The 23897-nt window shown below is 34.5% G+C and overlaps 2 protein-coding genes across 3 annotated transcripts; one reads left to right on the forward strand and one right to left on the reverse strand.

Moving 5' to 3' along the window:
• Window positions 1-9762: 9762 nt before the first annotated feature.
• Window positions 9763-12745, reverse strand: LOC21400250 (elongator complex protein 6). 2 transcript variants are annotated; one of them, XM_010103194.2, is made up of 5 exons: window positions 12476-12745; window positions 11503-11575; window positions 10936-11141; window positions 10690-10836; window positions 9763-10346 (listed from the first exon to the last, which is right to left on the reverse strand). In XM_010103194.2, exons 1-5 carry the CDS (start codon window positions 12692-12694, stop codon window positions 10233-10235), a joined length of 759 nt encoding a protein of 252 aa, XP_010101496.1. In that variant the 5' UTR covers window positions 12695-12745; the 3' UTR covers window positions 9763-10232. The 2 variants fall into 2 exon arrangements, with proteins under 2 accessions (XP_010101496.1, XP_024024730.1); XM_024168962.1 differs by having other exon boundaries at window positions 10936-11137; window positions 11490-11575.
• Window positions 12746-19309: 6564 nt separating this feature from the next.
• Window positions 19310-23503, forward strand: LOC21400251 (probable serine/threonine-protein kinase PBL7). The gene is made up of 5 exons (XM_010103195.2): window positions 19310-19451; window positions 20528-20718; window positions 21663-21852; window positions 22275-22666; window positions 22804-23503. The coding sequence occupies exons 1-5, from the start codon at window positions 19358-19360 to the stop codon at window positions 23065-23067; spliced, it is 1131 nt and encodes a 376-aa protein (XP_010101497.1). The 5' UTR covers window positions 19310-19357; the 3' UTR covers window positions 23068-23503.
• Window positions 23504-23897: the final 394 nt, after the last annotated feature.

The following is a 23897-nucleotide window of genomic DNA, read 5'->3' on the forward strand; positions in this document are numbered from 1 at the left end:
ATGTTTTTTTATAAAATTTGAGTTTTAACTTGAGTTTGGGACTAAAATTTGAGTTCAAGTTCCTCCTTCAACTCAAGTTCCTAAACTCAAACTCAAGTTAATAAACAATATTTTTTATATTCTTAAAAACGTCATAACTTTTTCGTTTTAATTCCGATTGAGATGATTTTTTCTATGCGTTCACAACGAATAGACGAATAAAATCTCACTCATAGACCATATTAAAATTGTATATCACCATTTAGTTTTGATTAAAATACTATATATATATATATAAATTCAAGTTTTGACTCACTCAAATACAAACTCAAATAGATTCTGAATTCAAACAATAACTCAAAATGTGCACATCCAAACACAAACTCAAATTAGAGTCTCAACTCAAACCATACTCAAATCACCTTAACTCAAAAAATCAAATAAACAGCCCTTTAAACACAAATTTAAGTCTTATTCCATGTTTAAATGTACACTTTAACTATACATCTAAATACAATTATAATTTAAACACAGTTTAAATCTTAAACAGTTTAAATTAACATAATTTGAACTAACAAACTAAATAGGAAAAGAAGTTGACCCATTTCACTTGGCGGCCAGAGTTTCACGAGTCGCAATCGAGCATCTACCCACTCATACTAGGGGTGTAAGAAATGAGTCCAAACCCAAATAACCCGGGCCGATCCGACCCGAAAGCATAGGGTTTTTTTTTTAAAAAAAAAAATTAGATTCAAATAGTCCCAACCCGCACTGTGCGGGTTGGGGGGCTAGGCGAACATTTTGAACCTGCTTTGCCCCGACCCAACCTGATTTAGGTGTGTAACCCTAAATCCCTAAATCTATTTTGCTGAACTATCTCTATATGGACTATTTATTTGACGTATTGTTAATTTTATTTCTGGACTTTATTGAGTGTTAAGAAGTATGTTTGATATTATGTTAATATTTATGAAATGTTTATGGATTTTATGCTTTTAGATTGTTAAAAAAGGTATGAAGTCATAAATTAAAATTTATTTTCACCAACCCGAGCCTACCCGAAGTCACCCGACAGGTTACGGGTTTGTCGGCTTAAGAGAGTGTTGCGGCCTAAAATTTTCTCAACCCGCACTGAGCAAGTCGGCTCAATTTTTTAACTCAATCCGATCTTACCCGGCCAAATTACACCCCTAACTCATACTATGGCCTCTGCTAGTCGTTCTCATCAATTTTCCTCTTAGCTTATTATTACACACATGTTACGTTGTACCCAATTTTGGGTTCACTTCTTTTTGCTATGGAAAACAACTTGAGTCTTAAAAAAATAGCGAGAAAATTATAAAAATATTTTTTTAAGTGCTTAATTTATTAAAAATATCTTTTTGAAAAAAAAAATTGCCATCAATGGTCCTTTACTCTTTAATAAGTGATATTTTGTTCTTTTTTTTTTTAATTTTAACAAAAAGGTCTTTAAATTCTGAAAACGTTGGCAATTAAGCCATTTCCATCACACTTTCGCTAATTATAGCAGAATCATACGCGTGACCATCACATACCTCTTTTATAATAGAAAGACAAAAAATACTCTCTGACCTCAACAAAAAAAAAAATCTAATATCAGCTACTACTCTTCTTCTTCTAACATAAAATTTTTCTTCATCCCATGTCAAGAAGAAATGATACCTTTGTATATCATTTATGTCCATTTCTGATAATGGAACAACCCGTATCTGCACCTAATATGATATTGTCTGCTTTAGAATTGTACAATTTATCTTTTTTTTAGGCTTGTTATAGCCATCAATCTCTTGAGGCACAGGGCCACAAAAGGGTAAGTTGTGCAATCTCACGTCGTCTATGGATGAAGATAGATCTTGATTTATAAGAAATGACATTACATCTCAATGGTATGAGGCCTTTTAAGATGAAGTTCAAAAATAAAACCATACAAGCTCAAGCCTAAAATAGAAATATCATACCAAATAGAGCTACGAGTTGTTATAAAAAGTTATCTTTACACATGTTTTAGTTTCTTATTTATATTTTCTTTATAAATGTTTTTTTACAGTTTGTTTTTTACGTTTATTTTGCTCCTTTTATTTTTTTCATTTTTTTTATTATTTTACCAAGTGCTCTTTTATAGTTTAATATTTTAATGACTATCATTATATCCAATATAACATCTTACGTGTATAACTAAGTAGACTTGGCGCGTGACCTCCTCCTCCTCCGCCCCTTCTTTTTGTACTCTATTTTTTTTCAGTTTTTCTCTTTTCCTCTTTTTTTAACCTTTTGTTTTTTTAATGTTTTTTCCTTTTCCTTTTTCTCCATAATAGTCTTTGGAAATTTATTTTTTTTTTTAATATCCTCTTTTGACATACTTTTTTTTTATTTTTTTAAATTAAAATAATTCCTTTCAAATATACTCCTTCTTAATTTTTTTTAAAAATGCTAAAATATTGTACAATACTTTTCAATATCCATTACGAACATATTTGTCCATCAAAGTGGCATCCTACGATGGATAAATAAACAAACTCACTTAGTGCTGGAACTTTGGACGAGCCGCCCGCGATCGTCCGAAATTATCGAGTTTTTACCTGAGCCCGAGCCCGACCCGCTCGAAAAATTCAGCTACGATGGATAAATAAACAAACTCACTTAGTGCTAGAACTTTAGACAGGCCGCCCGCGACTGCCTAAAAATATCGAGTTTTTACCCGAGCCCGAGCCCAACCCGCCCAAAAAATTTGGGCCGCCCGCCCGAGCCCGAAAATGCCCTTGAACGGGCCGTGGGCTTATATTTGGCTACCCGAACCCGGCCGGGCCACCCGAGCCTGCCCGAATAGCCTGATTTTTTTTTAATATTTTTTAATTTTTATAATTATTAAGTTAGTTTGTGTTAAAATTATATAAAAATCAAAATCAACATTCAACATACATTATTAACACAATTGAATAAATTAATCATGTATATTAATGATGTATATTAAATTCGTAATTCATGATTGTCTCGTTAAAAACCTTACCAAGAAAAATCCAATTGGGATAAAAACTTGGCAAAGAAAAAAGAGTGCAATCATTTTGTGACGAATTACAAATTTTACAAACTTACAAAGTTATACAATTACAAATACAATGTCAAAAGTAAATACATATTTACAAATTACAAATTTACAATTTAATTTGAAGCTGAAGGATCGTCTTTAAAATTAAATGTTAATCAATTAAATTCATCGATCCATTGTTGGCTTGCCGGCGAAATTGTATTCTGTAGACGTTGATCGGCCCGATCCCAATCCTTAATGCAAACCAAGGCTTCAATAATATCCCTTTGCAATGCATTCAGGCGTTCCTCAAGTATTCTTCCTATCGTACTGAAGGCTTGTTCGGATGAAATAGTGGAGACTGGGATCGAAAATATATCCATTACCAATCGAGTTAGGATTGGCCAAGTTAATGCATGTTCCCTCCACCATTGAACTAAGTCAAACGATTATGCCGTACCGTCGACTACTAAGCCTTCACTGAGGTACGCCATAAGCTCGTTGAAGCTGCCGCCACCGCTACCACTGCCACTTGTTGACGAAGATTCACTCCTAGCTTTTGTTTGAGTTGTCTTCTTCTTCTTCTTCAACTCGAAAACATTCAAGAATGAATGCAGGTTTTCGTCTTGTTGTTGCAGTTCCTGTACTCTAGGAGGTACTCAAACCTAATCTCATATTTACTATATATTGAAAATATTTTTTCCTTTATTATTGGATATTGGTCCTAACAATTGATGCCTAAAAATTCACTTAAGTTATCTAAACCACTTTCTAAACCTTCTAATTTTAATCTAGATCAAAAATAGTACATAAACCATACAACAAAGGCAACTTAGACCAATATTTTATAAATTTTTTTTCCATTGAATGAATAGGAACTGCTAAGATTGGGTCCTCTCTATATTCGCTAAATAAAATACTAATTCGTAAAAGTACTCCTAAAGCTAAATGTGATGTTGGATAATATGTTCCACTAAGTTTTAGAGTCACTTCATGAAACCTACCTAAAAATTGATACAAAATTTCGGTAATTTGCCAATCATATGCGTCTATATGATTTACTCCTACTTTTGCACACATATAGTTTGTTATAGTATCCTTATAGGGGATGCATTGTTGAAGTATTATGTAAGTTGAGTTACATCTTATAGGCATATCTAACGCTAATGCTCTAGGAGGTATATTTAATGCTTGTAAGAACCTAAACCAATCTTCTTGTCTTTGGTTACTACCTTGAATCCATGTAAGACTATCTTTAATTCTTTTAATGTGATTACCCATTTCTTTTAAACCAGATTTAACAATTACATTAATTACGTGACATGCACAAAGTTGGTGAAAAATTGTACCATCACCGAATAAACTTAAAATCATTTTCAAAGAACTCAATTGCTTTTGTATTGGCATTAGCATTATCTAATGTTATAGCCATTACTTTATCTCTTAATCTAAATTCATCAATTACAGTTAAAATGGTATTATATATTAAATCCGCACTATGTGATTGATTACGCCCAAACGTGTACAAAAACAAACGGTCAATTGTAGTACAATTTGAATGGTTGATCCCACGAGGAGGTGTTAAATTGAACAAGAAATGACTAGCAAATAAAAAGCGTTAGGAAAGTAAGTAATCAAACAAAGAAAAGAAATGAGTGTTTTTTGATGATTTTTTGAACAATTTAAAATGGTGAAAATTCAATAATAAAAAGTGGTAAGGCATTGAGAATCCTCCATTTGCTTTGTTCACCTATTTGGATTTTGATTCATAAATTGACTCAATTGAAAGTTTCACATCCCAAACAATCAATCGGAAAATAAATATTTGAAGAACATATGAATTAAAAATGTATTCGAGTAAATAAAGTTCTAACGTTTAGAACTAGGAAAAATTATCTTATGAGAAATCTAAAAGCGACAATATATCGTTGGCAATATTGCAGTAAAAGACTACTCATAAAACAATACATATCAATATATAATATAGTACAACAATCACATAAAAAGAGCTTGACTAGGTTTATATGAAAGTTGACAATAAAATATATTGATAAGAGGAAGAAATATGATAAAAGAAAATTATTTACTCAAATGTATAAAACTTACAAACCATTAGAGAATTAAAATCCAAACAAATTCACTACACATATAGGATCATCTCTAGCCTCACCTAAATACTCTAGCCTAACTTGCACATAATTCCCATAAAATTCTAAAAAGAAAATATGAGAATAAGAACAAGAAGATGAGAGAAAAAAAAATGTAAAAACTTAGACTAAAATTCAACAACCTAAACACCTTGACATGGCCTTATTTATAGAGTTTCTGGCCATGTCAAGAGTTGTAAACAGAAACAAGAAGAAAAGGAATGGTTTATCCAAATAAATTGGATTTACAAGGCTTCAATTTGGTGGTAAAGGCTGATAATGGTGGAGAAATGACCCTGAGAAATGTTTGAACCGGAAAAATTAAGAAGTGCAACAGCTAGTACACGTGGCGCGCTGTGATTCGCGGAGAAGAAATGTTACTGTGCAGGGACACGTGGCGCGCTGTAAGTGGAAGAGCTGCTACACGGCGGGACGCGTGGCGCGCTGTGATTCGCAGAAAGGAAAAGTGGCCGACAGAAGCTTTTGCTCGCGACACGTGGTGGACGCTGATTGGGAAGAAGTAGCACACGGGACCCACACGGAGAAGAAAAGCTGAACGCCCTAACGCACGCGTGAAGGAGACTCGCCCGGGGAAGGATCCGTGCGCGCCAAGTACGCGTGCGCAAGGGGACAGGTGGGGCCCACGCGGATCTACGACGAACAAGACAGCGACACGTGGCCGGATGGACTGACGCGGCTTGGACGGCTCGGCGCAGCTCGGACGCTCGGCTGGCGGACTGGGCTTGCTGATGGCCTCATTTGGACATTGGGTTTTTCTTTCTCTTTATATAGTTTTGGCCCAAGTGTCTTAGGACCTGTTCTTTTGGTATTTTTGAGTTAGATAACTTGAGTGTAGATTTTGAGTTGAGTTTGAGTTATAACTTGAGTTGAAGTTGTAACTTGAGTTTGTGTTTGATTGTGTACATTTAAGTTATGATTTGAGATTATAATTTATTTGCGTTTGTGTTTGTTTGAACTAATTCTTAAGTTGTGAATAGTATCTTGAAATTTTTTTTATTTTTTTTCATTTAATTAATTTTATGCAATTTGATTTGAATAAATAAACGAGTATGTGGATCATAAACGAGTATTATGCATTATAAAAGTATTTTCTCTTCTCTCTCCACGTGTGAAACCTAAGCTTTTTCCTTCTATTTTTTCCTTTTTTTTTCCTCGACACCTCTGCTTCATCTGCTTGCTTTTTTTTTTCCCCTTCCCCTCTACCTCTTCTTTTCTCTACCCATTTCCTCTGCGTTGCTTTTATGCCCTCTCCGCTTACTCATATCTTCTTCTCTCCAGTGCCTTCTTTGTCTTTTCTCAGCCACGCAGACGTGAGTTCTTCCAGCGCAGACTTCTTTTCTCTTCTTTCTCCTCCTCCCATAGCCTTCTGTCGCAATAAAAATCGTTGATGGTATTTGGCATTTTTTTCATTTATCTCTCAAGTATCTCGCCCCCTCTTCCTCTCTCGAATCTCCCTCTCTCTCTCCTCTTTCATTTTCGACACACACTCTCTCTCTTCTCTCTCTCCTCTTTCACCCCAATCGTGTCCAAGCCCCGTCACAACCCACCCCCTCATATATACCCAGTCTCGCCGTCACAGCCCCGTCGCGACTCCCAACCCATCCCCCTCATCGTGACCCGCCCAGCTCTGCTGTGATCTAGATCCACAGCACCTCCGAATATAGTTGTTTAAGATTTTATTTACAGAGTGTTGTGGACATTGTTTGGTATTGTTTAAGATTTTGTTTGGTTGGTGTTTGATATTGTATAAATCTTATCTGGGCTTGTTGAAATTGTTTATAGTGTGTTTTTTTTAATAGATGATTGGGCTTCTTTTTTTGTTTGATTTCTTTATATAGAGATGGATTTTTCGGTGGAGGATTCAGGAGAGTTAGAACGGCTGCCTGAAAATTCATCGATTTCTCTTTCCTCACTTTTCTCAGCAACCAAACAAACCAGAGAGAAAGTTAAAAAAGAATTAAACAAGAATCTTACTGTAGAAATACAGAAAAGTTACCCAAGTTGCAGTAGGAAGGTGAACTTGAATAAGGCAGGGTAACTCAAATTAATTTTCGAGTTTGAGTTTGAGTGTAGTTCAAGTTCTCACACTCGAACGCAAACTTGAGTAAAGTTTACTCTCGAGTGAGCCTTTCTCGAGTAAAGTAGAGCAACCGAACAAGGCCTTATTTTCCTACAAAGTAAAATAAATTAAATTAAAATAAAATACTTTCACAAAATATTAATTTCACAAAAATATTTAATTAAAACTCAATTTATTTAGCAATTATGAACAATTTAGGTGCACTTTCATGCACTTATCAGTGATCCTAGAACACATTTAAAACCTAATATTCTCTTATCTAAATCAAATCCTTTAAAGTAATGTCCGGTTACAGCTAAATAATATTTATTGGTAACGGCAGACCAAATATCTGTCGTTAACGCAACGCACCCGTTAGTCGAGTGTAAAAGGTTTATTAATGCTTCTTTTTCTTTTTTAAATAATTTTAATAAATCTTTCCTAAGAGTAGTTTTTGAAGTGAACTGTGCATTAGGATCATGTACAACCTTAATATATCTTTGCCAATTAGGATGCCCTACAAAACTAAGTGGTTGATCTAAAGCAGCTATCATTCGTGTAACTTCCATATGATCTAGTTGCGGATCGTATTTTCAAGTGGTTAAACCACCGGTTGCGCGATCAAAAGATAATTATGTTTGGCAGAGTTCGGATCCGCCGGATTGGTTAAGCTTTTGAAGACACTTTTCGGAGTGTCTTCTCAAGTGTGTGGTGCCGTGAATAGTGTCACCTTGTAATTTAGATAAATAATATTTACATTGAGCTATATGTTTAGTGTTACCTTCACTGTCAATCTCCTCAATTATGTCGAAGTGATCCCAAACTGTCGAGGTGCGCTTGCATTTCATCCTAGAAGTTGCAACACTTGCAGACGCAGTCGTACTGGCACTCGTCGTCACCGCTTCTCCACGCCCACCACCATTGCGACCACGACCTCCAGTACGTCCAGCAGGGTTCAAATTAGTAGATTCTTGCGTAACAAATTCATTAGTGAGAAATTACCATTCTTCCACGTTGTGTTGGGCATCAACAGTAATGCCGCTATAACCAAAAGTATCCATTATAAAAAAATAAGAGCGATTTGAGAAAGAGAGCTTTAGGATAATGTGATAGTTTTTGAAAAAATTGTGAGAGAGATTTGAGAGCTTGAGAGAGATTGAGAGAATTTGAGAGATTGAGAGAAATTGAGAGGGATTGAGAGAATTTGAGTGAGAAAAATGTGTAGGGGATGGGGGGTATTTATAGGTAAATTTTTGGGTTAAAAAATTGATTTTTTTTCAAAAAAATTAGGGGTGCAACGGCTACTTTAGGTTCGGCGGGTCGGGTTCGGGCGAGTTCCAGCAAAAAAACTAGCCGTTAGACGGGTTTTCAGGCATTCAGGAAAATTTGGGTTGGGCACCAACAGTCTGAATTTTGACCATTTTTCACAATTTTCGGGCGATCGGGCAAATCGGGCTTGGCCAAAAAAATTTTAAAAAAACTCCGGCGGACGGCAGTTGACGGCGCCTACACGGCGGCGGACTTCGGCGAGGTGCCCAAATTCGGGCTGCCCGAACCCGAACTTGAATTTTCACTTTGGACAGACCAACATATGGGCCTGCCTACCGAGCCCAAAAAATTTGAGCAGCGGGCCTGCCCGCCGGCCCAAAGTTCCACCCCTTACTAATGTGAGTCATACACATCAGATTAAAAACAAGAAGAAAAAAGAGAGACAAGGAACTCATATATGAATTGTCGTCGTCGGCGTGAGGGGAGAGAGTCGCTGACAATCAAATTCCAATGGCAGGAGCAATTGGCTGTCTCCCACTTTCATGGGTCGTGATTTTGTCACAACCCATTGCATCAGAAATCGCAATCCATCGCCATCGCGACCCGTTGCATCAAAAATCACAATCCATCGCCATCGCAACTGAAGTTGCGACTCTCGGGACAGAGGTTGAGGTCCCAACACGCAATAGAGGTCACGACATGCGACAGAGGTCACAGCCCATCGCTATTTCCTCACAACCTGTCGCAAGGTCCTGTCCTTGCTATGAGGTTGCGATTCCGTCACAAGATCTTGTCCTCATCACGATTTCGTCACCCACGACGAAGGCAGAAAGGTGACTGGTTCGCCAATTTTTTAATAGTATTTTTTAATTTTTATTATTAATTAAATTAGATTATTCAACGTCGTAAGTTTTATTTTGTTTCCATGGAAACACAATCTGGTATCGTAGATTTTCAATCGAACGGTTATAAAAAAAAATTCATTACCGATATCACATATGTAAAGGACGATACCATAGTCCTTTTTTTTTGGAAATTAACCATCATCGTAATGTTCTTTCTTTTTGGTCATCGAAAAATGCGAACTGCTTCTTTTGGTTACCGAAGGGGGTGGGTCTGTCCAAAAAAAAAAAAAAAAAAAACGACAGAGAAAGAGAGAGGGATGGGGTTGAAAAAATAATTCCCAAGAACCCAAAAGGCAAAGAAGTAAATGGGAAAAACAATTGAAACTCTCACAGATGAAAATGTCAAAAGTTCATCCAATGGATCTTTTGCTCATTTCCAAGCTACCATGTTGCAATCCTAGTATTACACTCAATGCAGTCAATCCTCGTAGATACACATTGTTGTGTTTTTCAGCAGCTACTGGGATGAACCAACCAACATTTTAAACCCCGTTTACAGTCTCAATGGAGCACCGATGCTAAAGTACCCTCTTTCAGTTGGGCATGCGAAATACAAAGAAACACGAGTTGAACACTTCAAGTCCCAGCAATATAATTACAGCCTGCTTAGTTATCCCCATTGTGGTGAAAGATCTTGGATATCATGTAGTTGCAAATAATGCCATAAACTATCCGAGAACGAGAGCCTCCGTAACCGGCACATAGCCTTAGTAATCAGAAGTCTCTTTTCTTCATCAACGGTTACATCCAGGTAGGTAACGGTGCCATGTCAATTTACTCCCAACTTGGAATACAAATGTGTCTCCTCAAGACCTGCTCCCCGGAAAGAAATACTCGACATTATTTTCCTTCACTTTGAAGTGAAAATTACACAACTTGTATCTTGATCCCTGGCCATCACCCCTGTTGAGAACCGTCAACTGCAACAACAGAGAAAAAGTAGAGACGATGAATTCAAACCCTTTGTTCTGTAAAACTTCAATACAAATTAAATCCAGTGTTTCACCCGCTTAAGCATCACTCAATAAAACAGATGTATACGTTTGTGTTAGCACATAAAAATTGATAAAATTGAGGAAGTTTGTGCTAACTTGTTCAAATTGATAAAAGGGATAGACGTAGTTTGTGAATAAATGCTCAGATAAGTGACAACAAGAACTTGCTACATAAGAACACTACAATCAAGCAGAAGAAAAATGAATTAAGTATGAAGAGTCTAAGAAATGGAACAAGGGCATTCGAACTTTCCAGCAACAGATTTACCTGCCCATGCACGTCTTTGGCTAGCCCAGTGGCCAAAGGCTCTGCCTTTATTAGAATTCCAGCCAGATACTCCATTTGTAAAATAAGTGTTGGCCTCTCTGTGCTCGAATAGATATCTCCGTGATTAAGTGCGACTAAAGAACAACCCTATGACAAGAAGGGTAAAGTACGTGTACATAAACTCAAAAAAAGAAGTATGTCATGTCATTCAGACTACATATTGAAGAAATAGTTGAGATATCTTACGAGTTCAGACGTTAAAGTGTGGCAGTAATGCAGAAAGTCTAAGACAAGATTTGTAGATCCTTTTGCAGCCACTTCCATGAGAGAGACATCATCTATCATGATGGTAACAGAATTCTTCCTCTCTTCAGGCAAGTCACTTATTAACTTTTGGATTTCCCCATAAAGAGCAACAAGTCCATCCCCGCGGGTTTTTTCTTCATCTCTATCTAAAATCTAAATGAATAAGATGGCGTCTCATATAAAACAAGCACTAGAGAAGAAAAATTATCATGGCGTCCAGAATACTTAAAAGCAATCTCTCCCTATCTTTCTACAAGCACTTCAAACAAATACAAGAAAAAGCAATGCCATCCTCATAAGACAATCATTACGTTGACGCAGAAAAGAGTTCTTTGATAACACAAAGGATTCTTAAGCTGCTGTAAATTCATAAGCTAAATCTCCTAATGTAAGTATGATTCTTAGGCTAACTTCTATGCACTTAAAGGATGCAAATTATTTTAACTGCCTTTGAAGTTTAATAAGACAATAACATAGAAAATGCTTGTATATACCTGATTCTCTCACCTTGGTATTCCCACATAAGCATGTCGAAAAAGAAGAATCTTTTATTGTCCCTTTGAGCAGCTAAATTGCAACCCTGGTAGGAGGGAAAACACACACACACACACACCCAAATTCAGCAACCCCAAGAAAATCAGAACAAAAAGAAATCTATATATTTTATGTGTGTGCGCGCTTGCGTGCGTGCTTGACGTCCATGTGCAAGAGCAAATCATGAATTCGGGAAGCTTGATGCATTTTCTTCCTTCTTCCGTCTTTATTTAATTTTTCTTTTTCTTCCATTAGGGGTGTGACACTCGTAGTTAGGACCTCAAGTTGGTAATGGGGTAGAACTACTAAGGGCCCACGTTTGAACCCATTACTTTTCTCCCACAAAAAGATTTAAATAAAAAAAAAGTTCTTGCTAATAGATTTTCTCATAAAATTGAAATTCAGAATCAAAATCACTAACTTAATGGTAAACCAAACGGGTCATAACAGGCTAAGCTTGTGACAATAACAAGATGTCACTTCTAATAATAATACATGGTCTACAAAAACACTTCAAATATTTCTGATATTCCAGTACAAACCAATAGCTGAAGGTTTTTTTTTTTTTTGGCTAGCCATGATGAAGTTCAATCAAATAAATAGCAGAAATGTTCAATAGAAAACACTACACAATGCATACATAACCCGCATAAACTTTCCAATAACATGTTCAAATCGCCCAAACCACGGAATAAAATGACTCCAAAAACAGATCATTACAATCTATAAATACTTAGATTGAAAAAAAAAAAAGTTCAACAAACTTTCCCCCGAATCAACCAGCAAACGTGAATGAACAACTCTGCGACAACTAAAATTCCAAACAGTTCACAGAACGAGGTTCAAATTCAACAAAAAAAACAAAAAACAAAAAAACAGAAACGAAACACAAAATCACAGACTGAAAAACGCGTAAAGTAATGTGCGATGGAGAGAGAGAGAGTACGAGTTTTCGGAGGATGCGATCGTAGTGAGAGAAGGGGTGGGCGAAGGAAACGAAAAGGACGACGGTGGGAGAGAGAGGAGAGAGAGCGCGCTTGAGGAGGTGGTGAAGGACAAAAGCAGCGCTGGTCTCGACGGAGTCTTCGACGGCGACAAATCGGCCGGCGAGAGCCCCGACGGCGTCGTCAAGGAGATTCGACGGAGCCCCGCCATTGTCTTCCATAGCCTTTTTCTCTCTAGTCGTTGATTAGTGGTGATTCGTTCAGCTCATTAGGTTAAGTTACGCACAATTGTGGATCACATGTTGTGCACGTGACCTTAGTATTTTTTTAAAAAAAAATTTATTTAGGATTAATTATAAAAATTCTCCTTAAATTATACTCATGTAACATTTTGTCTCATAATCTTTAAAACGTACCATTTATTCTCTATGAATAATAAAATGTAACAAAAAAGCCCTCTCCCTTGAGTTTTTAACTAAAATTGATATTTAATTTACTATTTTGAAGATATTTTTAATAATTTTATGGTTTAAAATTAAATTTGAATATAAACTAATTTAAATATTCAAAAAAAAAACTTCATAAATTTTTTTATCCCACCAAAAAAATTCATAAAATTTTTAACTTGCATTCAATCAATAATAAATATATCATAATTAAAAAATCAAATTTAAATTAGTTTTAAATTCAAACTAAATTTTAAACCATAAAATTACCAAAATATCTAAAATAACAAATTACATATCAATTTCTCTTAAAAAAACTTAACGGAGTGGGCTTTTTGTTAACATTTTATTGTTCATGAAGAACGAATATTACATTTTAAAAATTAAGGGTAAAGTGTTATAATAAGTATAATTTAAAGAGAGTTTTTATAATTAATTCTTTTATTTATGAAACTTATTTAGAATTGAGTCTAAATTCAATGTGGAATTAATATTGCCCCATTTATTCACTATTATCCGTTTTGTTTAAATTGACTTCTTTTAGTAAATAGATACTTTCTAATTAAGGAGGTCAATAATAGAAATATGACTAATATGACTATTAAAAAATGATAGTTTTACGTTTTTCTCTTTATTTATTTATAAGAGGTTTGTAGCTTGAAACCTATTGCTATTTGTTGCACCCATTATCGATAACACGCCCTCATATTCATCCTTCGAAATTTAAGACGAGTATTTTTCTTTATTTATGGAATTAGCACGTATCACTTATCTTAAGATTAGGTACATTTTTTGGGGTATGTTTGGTAAGAGAAAAAGGAGAGACAATGGAGGACTCTCTTTTTCAAAGCTCACTATTTTGTATCATTTCATTTATAGAAGGATTCATACACTCTACCGATTAAAGGTTAGAAAAGACTAATTTATCTTTTAAAAAGTTTAGTATGAAATGATTAAAAAAATAATATTATTATTAAATAAATATTCATTTATCTATCTTTTTAATGTTTTCTCTACCCTACTGAAAAATATAAAAGATTATCATACTCATCTTCATCCTTCACACTCCACATTCCTCTAACTCTCTCCATCCCTCCTAGCCTTAAGAATTAATGAATGTCTTTGTTCGAAATTAATTAGTCGGGAGTCAAACCTTAAAAATATATTCTTCTTACAGTAGTTAGCTCCAAGATTATAAAAAATGATAGAAGTGGATAATGAATCCTATTTCAATTGGGTTAGTTATGGTTTAAAAGAAATTGATGTATTTTTTCTTCTTTTATACATCGTACGTACTAGTCCATCCAAGAAAGACCCATTTCAAAGGTCGGGGATAGATAGAGATGTATTATATATATCTAGAGGCACAACAAGTGCCTTTTAAAATTTAAGGGGTACTTGAAGTGACATAATTCGGGGAAATTCACAACATTTATAAACAACGTGTCGTTTGCCTTGGAATTTAATGTCGTTTGATATTCTTTGTTTGTCGTTTAGATGTGGTGTGCGGATTGAACACGTCCTCTTTGTGTAAAATTCCTGTCGTTTTTAGTTTTACCTCATAAACAGCAGATAGTCAATAAGTCAGATTTTAATGTTGTTTTGTACGTAGTCTGTTGTCGTTTATAATTGTAAAAGACATGTTGTTTTGCCGTTTGTATTTGTGAAAGACACGTCGTTTCGACGATATATTTGTAAAGACATGTCGTTCTGCTGTTTATATCAGTAAAGGACATATCGTTTTAACCACAATGAAAGTTCTCCGGTCATGCAAACAATGCACCACCACTGTTCTCTCATTTTTCGTCCTTTTCTTTAGCAACGAGAAAAATGTCTCTTTCATTTTCAGCCCCAAAAAAAAATGTCTCTTTCATCCTCGTCTCCTCTCTTTTATTTTTTAAAAATTTTCACTTTTTCTCTTGGATCGCTTTCGTTTTAACATTAAAAAAAAAGGTAAAACGAGCAACAATGGAAAGGAAAATAACAATATTTCAGTAAACTAAAACTAAAAAGAAAATAAGAGCAACCAAGTTATAAAGTTAGATACAGGCAAGAGTTTTTTTTTTTTTTTTTTTTTTTTTTTTTTTTTTCACAGGCAAGAGTTTTAAAAATGATGAATTATGAATTTGATAGAATTAATGGTGAATTATGAATTTGATAGAACTAATGGTGAATTATGAATTGGATAAAAGTTTATTCTTTCGTACAAATTAGATAAGATTTTTCATCTTTTTGCAACTCAGAATTCAGATATATTGGTTATTGGCATAATTATTTTTAAATTTAGAATTCCTGAAAGAGCGGTTTGACAAAAATTGGGCTTTCAAAACATCGAGTGTGCCGCCAAGGCAACAACCAGAGAATTAAAATTTAAACCTATTATTTATTTGTTTAATGAATTATTACCAATGAATTATTACAAAAAATAAGAAGATGTGGGGGCACTTTTCCTTGGATGTCCCGTGGTTATGAAAGTGAATTACAGTTCAGTTCTTCTGATCATTATTATTTCCATTTTATCCTTATCAAAACAATAAAATTACAACTTTATCACATGGGGGTGCGGGAAAAGCATGGTATTCCATTAGAAGCCTTTAACTTGTAATTATTTGTGAAATGGTCCTCTTTGCATTAGTTTATTTATTTTTCTAGGGGAATGAATTTATTTCTTAAAATTTTAAATTAAGAAATATCAACCTATAGATTAGGACCTTTACCCGCTAATGTTGTGCGACAACGGGTGTGTGATGATATAAGTGAAAATTAGGTTCATTTTTTTAGTATAATTGAGTAAAGTTCTTTTTGATTTATAGATGAGTTATGATATTTTCAAAATAATAAAGAAATGGGAACGAGATGACACTAATAATCTTCTTTTTGCTCAATAAAAATTATAGACACTGACATAGTTCACATGAGAGGCAAATATAAATATTTCTCATTTCTCTTGAGCAAATTCAAATCAAAGGTAAAATATTGTAATTCACACTACAACAACTCATGCCTTATGCTTAAAGATTTGTAAAAGTAAAAACCCCTATTTATTTTAATATTATCCACCAATTCTCTCCTCTTTTCACCAATATATTGCTTTTATGATTCCATCTAAAATCAAGAATAATAAACTTAATTCTTAAACTTGAATGAAAAAAAAAAGTCTAACTTACAAATAGTTAAAAACTAACATGGATTTTTATTAGGTATTTTTACTTCACTGCCATGTTATATTATAATTTCTTTTAAGAAAATAATTACAATAATTAACTCTAATCATGATAATGCATCCTATAATTAGTTGTTGTGATTTAGTTTTTAACGTCACAGATATATAAAAAAAATTATATTAAAAATAACACTAGTGTTGATTCAAAATAGCACAAGTGATATTTAATTTTTATACTTGGGATTAATCATTTCCTGAAAAGTTCTAATTGTAACCGCTCATAAATGCTTATATATAAAGATGTATAGTAAGTGTGTGATTTTTGTTGTTTTTATGTTGATGATATGTTTATCGTCAGTAATGATATGACAGGCATAACAAGAACGAAGAGGTTTCTGTCTTCCACATTTAAAATGAAAGATTTTGGACAAGTAGATACTATTTTAGGTATCAAGGTTATGCAAAACAGTGGGGGTTTTGTAATGACTCAATCACATTATTGAGAAAGTTCTGAACAATCTCTTAAAAATTAAAGATGCGAATACTCTCTTTGATCCAAGTATAAAACTTGTAAAGAATGATAGAATAACGGTTGCACAAATTGAGTATGCAAGTGCTATCGTAGTCTTATGTATGCGATATAATGTATAAGAACCGATATAGCATTTGCAGTTAATACACTAAGCAAGTTTACTAGCAACCCAAATGTTGAACATTAGAATGCCATTAGTAGGGTTCTTGGTTATTTGAAGAAAACTAAAAATCTTAGCGTACAATATATCAAAGTTTTCTGTTGTACATGAAGGATATACAAATGCGAGCTGGATATCAAGTGTAGGAGACAACAAATTTACCTTAAGTTCGATTTTTACTCTCGGAGTAGGTGTGATTTCTTGAAGTCCAAGAAACAAATGTGATTTACACACTCGATAATGGAGTTAGAATTTTTGCATTGGTGAGGCAAAATGGTTAAAGGATTTTCTTTTAAAAATTCCACTAATTTCGAAGAATGTATCGGCCATATCCATACATTGTGATTGTCAAGCTACTTCAGTAATAGTATATAGCAAAATATATCATGGGAAGTCTAGACATGTTAGTCTAAGACATGATTATGTGATAAAGTTAATTAAAAACATAATTATTTCACTTTCATATGTGAAATCCATAGGTAACTTGGCAGATCTGTTTACAAAACCTCTTACAAGAGAATTGTGAGATCGACATCTAGAGGGTTGGGCTGAAACTCCTTGATAATCAACCAATAATGGCAACCCAACTTAATGCTACAAAATGAGCCATTTTTAGGTTCAAAGGGTATAAAAAAAGTTGTTGATAAGTGGAGAGTTTTCAGCACAAAACAAAGAGGCCTTGTCTAAGATATTACTACTGGTTGTTACAAATTGAGGGTTGAGTTTAATTAATTCTTCATGAAGTTCAGTCTTAACAAGGATGTTAGAAAAACTTCATATATGCGACATCAAGTGGTGTCGCCTCACATGAGAGATGGAGTTTCTCTCTAAAAGTGGATGAGCACATTGCCGTTAAAAGTGCCAACCAAGTTTGGTGTAGAATATAAAAACACTTTAGTGTTTGTGTATGGTATCACCGGTTTCTATCAAAGGAATATTTGGTCAAAGCTTTAGGGTACTAGAGATTTGATAAATACCTTGTGGTACTTACACTAAGTTAAGGTTCAAATTGAGATGTATCTCATTGTATTCATAAACACTGATGTTGTCTGAAATTTGAGATATTTGCTTTATACTTGAAAAAGTAGGGATTGTTGGAGTTGTTCAAATATAATACAAAAAGGGTAGTGTTTCATTGTCACACAAAGACATAAGGCTTTTGAGTACTTTACAAAGAACCACACCACTTAGCACTTACTAAGCGCACTTGGCGCTTATGTGAACATGACATGTGGTACGTAGAGAGAATACTGCTTAAAATAAAATATTTTTTATTTATTTAAAATTTAGATTTTAAATTAAATTAAATTTTAAGTTTATGAAAGATTACCACTTCAGAAATAGTGTAATTCAAATTTTAAAGTTTCACAAAGGTCACAATCTTCTTGAATGAGTAGCAGTTACATTCTAAAACGGTGTTCAAAATTTATAAAATGGGTACAAAGAATACGAATTGCCTCACCCCAATTACAATTTTGTAATTCTCTCTCTTATACATATATATACACTGCATTCTTATTTTCTTATGTGATTTTTAGTGTTTGCTTATTATAAATTCACTAAAGACTTGTCATATTCTGAAAGTGACTTGTTGAAATTCAAAACAAATCTCAACCGAGTGGGGACAAATAATGCTTTAAAAAAAGCGTATCATATATGTGTTTCAAGTTTTCTTGCACCAAGTTTACAAACTTAGCATGATTAACAAGTTGTTTTGTGCTTTTCAACTTCTGAATAAACTAGTAGATCAATCTTACGATTACAAAAGGGGATTAATTTTATAAATGCTCTATGAACTAACTTGTCTCCCAAATTTTAAAAAAGGGCCCATTTCACATCTATGTTATATAAAATCGTTCAAAACACCCAGTTAATTAATTACATAAATGCTCTTGAACTATTTATTTTATATAACTTATCGGCTAAGTTTTTAAGAAATTGGGAGCAAGTTAAACTTAAAATCAATAATTCTGAGGCTAGTTAACCTTAAAATCAATAGTTGGAGAGATGAAACTATAAGTAGCAACATATTATTTTGTTAGTATTATAGACAAATGAGGTGATTTGCAAATAGTTATATAGTTTAGGAACGAAGGAAATGTTTTTAAAGTTCAACAGTCATGTTGCATGAAACGAAATAATCACACAAAAAAAAAGATTAATGGACTAACACAACACTCAGGTTTTAAAAAAAGTAAATATTATATTTCGTGATAAATTTATAAGAGTGGAGTTGATATATAGTAAAATCTTTTTGACATATTTAAAAAAATAAAAAATTTACACAGTAAACGTTTAAATGATATACATGTTTTAAACTATAAAGGTACGCAATGATTATTTTATTGATATTAATTTTTGCTATTGTCTAGTAAAATTTTGTTACGTGTTGATAAAGCTCAAAAATATATTCTTCAAGGGCTTTGCGTGAATATTTGCAAGACAAAGGGGCACGCATGCAAAAATTGAAAGATATATACAGAAAAAAAAAACCCTTTGTCTTGAGTTTAACTCTCTCTCTCTCTCTCTCTCTCTCTCTCTCTAGTGAGACTGGTTGAGGTAAGAGAGAGAAATATACAGACAATGTTTTGGTTCTTATGTTCTGGAAAATCAAACAAAAATCCGAACAAGGACAAGCATTCTCAGAAGCCAGAGGATCAGATCTCATCAGCTTCAGGTAATTATCTCTATTCTCTTCAAACATTACTTGACAAAAATTTTCTACTCTTAATCGAAATTATGTTTTTCTTTTTTTCTTTTTTTAGCATTACTTGATTCTATTCAGATGACTTTATAGATTTGCTTTAGATTGACGAGAAAATGCAACTTTTTTAGATGATGAAATCAATTCTTTTCTGGGTTTTCATCATAATTTCGATCTGAGTTGAATTCAGTGAACCTTATGGGAGGCATAATTTTTTACCCTTTTCACTTGTAAAGCATTTTTCTCGAGCTAAAGTGGGTTTGTTATAGAATTAATCGTTCGAATTCTGTGTTGGGTAAATTGGAATTTTCTTTTTCAGTTGCGGGTTTTTGCTGGACTTCATGTCAGGATTGTCCAATAACGAGTTATTATCAGACTTAAGTCGAGTTATTGTAGCTGATTTACTTACTTTCTTTCTACTATCTGATACATGTTTATTTGTTTAAAAAAAAGGAAAAAAAAGGTTAATTTTCTGTAGTTTTTATGTTAGTTCCTAAGTAAACAAGACTGTATTGAATTGGGTGTGCTTTTGTCTTTTTTTTAGCCAATGAGATGCATCTTGAAGAAGAGATCATACTTACTGATGCAGCAATGCTCTTAATTAACCAAATTTTTAATACTTGAAACCCATTTGTTTCAGAAAGTTGTCAGAAATACTTATTTACATACGTGTATGGTTTATTTCTTGTTTCAGAGGCATGCCGTTAGTTAACATATTGTTTTCGGCCAACTTGCTTTGAAAGATTTCGGATGGTTCGAAAATTGTTTCAGGTCCTTTATGTATATGGGAACGATTGGGTGTTATATTTTAATGGGTTGTTGTTTTGTATCAAATTGTTGAAAGGAACCAAATATTAATTTTTTTAACGTACTTGTTTTGTCTTTTTCTTATTCTCTGTTTTTCCTTCTAAACTCTTAATCTTGGTAATGGACTGCTTACCTTTGTGACAACATCCAAATCTCGTTTGGACTTTACCAAGATAATTCACGCATTAGTAAGCAATTTTCTAAGGATTTTATTCCTTCTCTTTTTTCACTTATTTTTGAAGAAAAATCGAAAGTTAACTCAGTCGACGGAAAAAAGGAAAGCTCTAGGGATGGAGGGTCTGATCACATTGCTGCACATACATTTACATTTCGTGAATTGGCAGCGGCAACAAAGAATTTTAGAGCCGATTGTCTTTTGGGTGAAGGAGGTTTTGGTCGAGTCTACAAAGGGCGCTTGGAGAGTACTAGTCAGGTACTTCTTTCCTGAATGTATCATATTCCTACTCGGTTCTATGGTTTCAATGTTAATCATCTAACATTGGGATTTTTTTTTTTTTTTTTGACATTGCAATTTTTAAGTGGAGTGATTTGCTTTTTGCACTCCTTAATTCCTTAACGATATAATAACAAAGTTTGTATGGCAAAAGACCAAATTGTAACTTAACCTATGTGGAGGGTGTGACCTCATGGAAGCACGTGTTTTTCTGCCAGCATTGTTGCTTCAGCACTAGTGATTAAGAAAAAGGAAAAAAAAGCACTATCTATGATCACCGTTACATATCTGCCTTTGTCTCATCACCATGGTCAATTCATCTGTCACCTCAAGCCATTGCAACTCATCTGTGATAGCAGCCATCATTACAATCTCGTATAACCACCACCGCCACTGGTCCGCTGGATAATTAGTTTTTCCAGTGGAGCACTTCCACGTTGTCACCACATTTTTGGAAATTCTTGCTTTCTATTCTACCATACCAACTCCACCACATAAACTCGAACTTAAACTACTTGCAATGATATTAGAGAACATTGGAACAGGAACTTAGCTTTCTCTGTTCCATTAAATAAATGACAAATTCATCTAGATATTAAGTGAGGATTGCAAACAACTCTCAGAATAATTTTATACTCTTTCTTTCTCAGGTTAAAATGTTATTTACTTTTTAAAGGGAAAGAAAAAAAAAACCCCGTGTTCTCTTTGCCGGAGAGTGTACTTGTATTCTGGTGCTTATATGTGTTGCTGAACTTTTTGGTTAGTTCGTTTTTGTTGCTGTGGGGTTTTACAATTCCAATAAATAGTGTAAATATGAATATTGTTTTTCCCTGTCAAGAAATAAAAATTGTGTATGTTCTGGACTGCAACCTACGTGATGAGATCATTTTAGGGTCTTGAAGGTGTTCTCTTGCTTGGTGTAGGTTGTTGCTATCAAGCAGCTTGACCGTAATGGTTTGCAAGGGAACAGGGAATTCCTTGTTGAAGTGTTAATGTTGAGCTTACTTCACCATCCTAATCTTGTGAACCTAATTGGCTATTGTGCTGATGGAGACCAGAGACTTTTGGTTTATGAATACATGCCTCTGGGATCTTTGGAAGATCATCTACATGGTATATACTATAAAGTATTAAATGTCATTATCGTCCAAAATTCTTGATCTCTGTAGCTTCTTAAATACTTGCCGTATCGCACCTGCCATGATATATGAGAGTATAAGTGGGTCAGACTATAAAAACATTGAAGGGCAGTAATCACTAAGGTGGTTCTGAAATGATTTAGTTTTACATATTGTTAGGAGTGTTGATGTTTTGTCTTCAATTTCTTTTAGATTTGACGAAAAGTTTAAACAAATGATCCAAATCACCCAATCATGCTCTTTATGAGGTATAGGGGGTTTCCCGTAGGCAAAGCATTTGTCATTACTCATTACCATACTATTGTTTAGGAAATGTTAGCTTATAAGGGTAAAAAACCCGTGTTTTATTATCTACCTTCTATATTGTGTTCAGTAACTTTATTTTTTTTAATTCAGATCTACCGCCCGATAAGAAAAGACTTGACTGGACCACAAGGATGAAAATAGCTGCTGGTGCCGCAAAGGGCTTGGAGAACTTGCATGATAAAGCGAACCCCCCTGTAATATATCGTGATTTGAAATGCTCTAACATTTTGCTCGGTGAAGGCTATTATCCAAAGCTATCTGATTTTGGCCTGGCAAAGTTGGGTCCTGTTGGAGACAAAACCCATGTGTCCACCAGGGTGATGGGGACCTATGGATACTGTGCACCTGAATATGCAATGACGGGTCAGCTCACGTTAAAATCCGATGTATATAGCTTTGGGGTTGTTCTTCTTGAAATCATTACTGGACGAAAAGCAATTGACAATTCAAGGTCTGCTGGGGAACACAATTTGGTTGCATGGGTAAGCGGGTCACGTCATCAGGAATTACACTATGCTATGCTATTATGTTGTTTCAAATAAACTTTTTGCAGAGAATTCTTTCATTGTTCTGCATGATGATCGAAACCACTAAAGCATGAACGGAAACTATGTTGCAGGCACGGCCTCTGTTTAAAGATCGAAGAAAATTTTCGCAGATGGCAGATCCACTGCTCCAAGGCCAATATCCAGTGAGGGGCTTATACCAGGCTCTTGCTGTTGCTGCGATGTGTGTTCAGGAACAACCAACTATGCGACCTCTCATAGCCGATGTAGTCACAGCCCTAAGTTATCTTGCTAACCAAAAATATGAGCCTGAAACAGCTTCAGTACAGGGCTTTCACACCAGCTCATCCACTCCTAGATCTAGAAGGGAATTTTGAATTTGGTAAGGCTGGAGATCAAGCCAAAAGATAAATTGCCAACATTTCCACTTCCACCTTATCTGCAGCTAGTGATTACACTCTTGTCACCAAGCATATTGCTTTGGGATGTTGCTTCTGAATAGGTTTTAGTATCAAGAGGTGTTCATTTGAGCTTGGTGGTACACGATTATTGGCTGCATCTGCGAGAGTGCCCGTTCATCAAACTTCCAGTTCGGTAGCATGTGCGGTGGCTCACTCCCGGTGTGTTGTAAAAGAAATATATAATATATTACTTTTCCTCTTTGTATTCTTTATTTTTCTCGTCTCGCGATTTCACTTTTATTACTCTCCCTCTTTGTCATTCTACAAGATTCTTTTATATACAATTGCGCGAGCAATGGAGTTTTTGTATCTATATAGAAACTGGGCTTCCCCAACAGAAGAGTGTCCATTTTATTGTAGAAATTTTACTGTTTTGGTGAATAGATGTGCTCATCCTTTCTTCAGCTCTGTTCTAGTGCTCATGTATGTTGATTCATCAGTCTCCAAAGCTTGAGTTGCAAGGTTTAGATAATCGTGTGCCATGCTTATTTTGGATTCTCGAGATATTTCTCAATTTCATCTCATGAAGATTAACGGCTATATCGTTTTCAACTTTGATGAACAACAAGCAAAAGATGGAGTTATGGGGAACTACTATTTGAAAAGAAAAGAATGAAGATAGGATTTGGATCTGCTTTGACTTTGGTATAAGTATGAGATTTGGGGCCTAAATGGTAAATGGGTTCGAAATATGATGCTTTTGTGGTCTAAAATAGAAAGTTTGAAACATGCGATCTAAATTTTTG

Source organism: Morus notabilis, unplaced genomic scaffold, assembly GCF_000414095.1.
Source record: "Morus notabilis unplaced genomic scaffold, ASM41409v2 Scaffold365, whole genome shotgun sequence".
Taxonomy (NCBI): domain Eukaryota; kingdom Viridiplantae; phylum Streptophyta; class Magnoliopsida; order Rosales; family Moraceae; genus Morus; species Morus notabilis.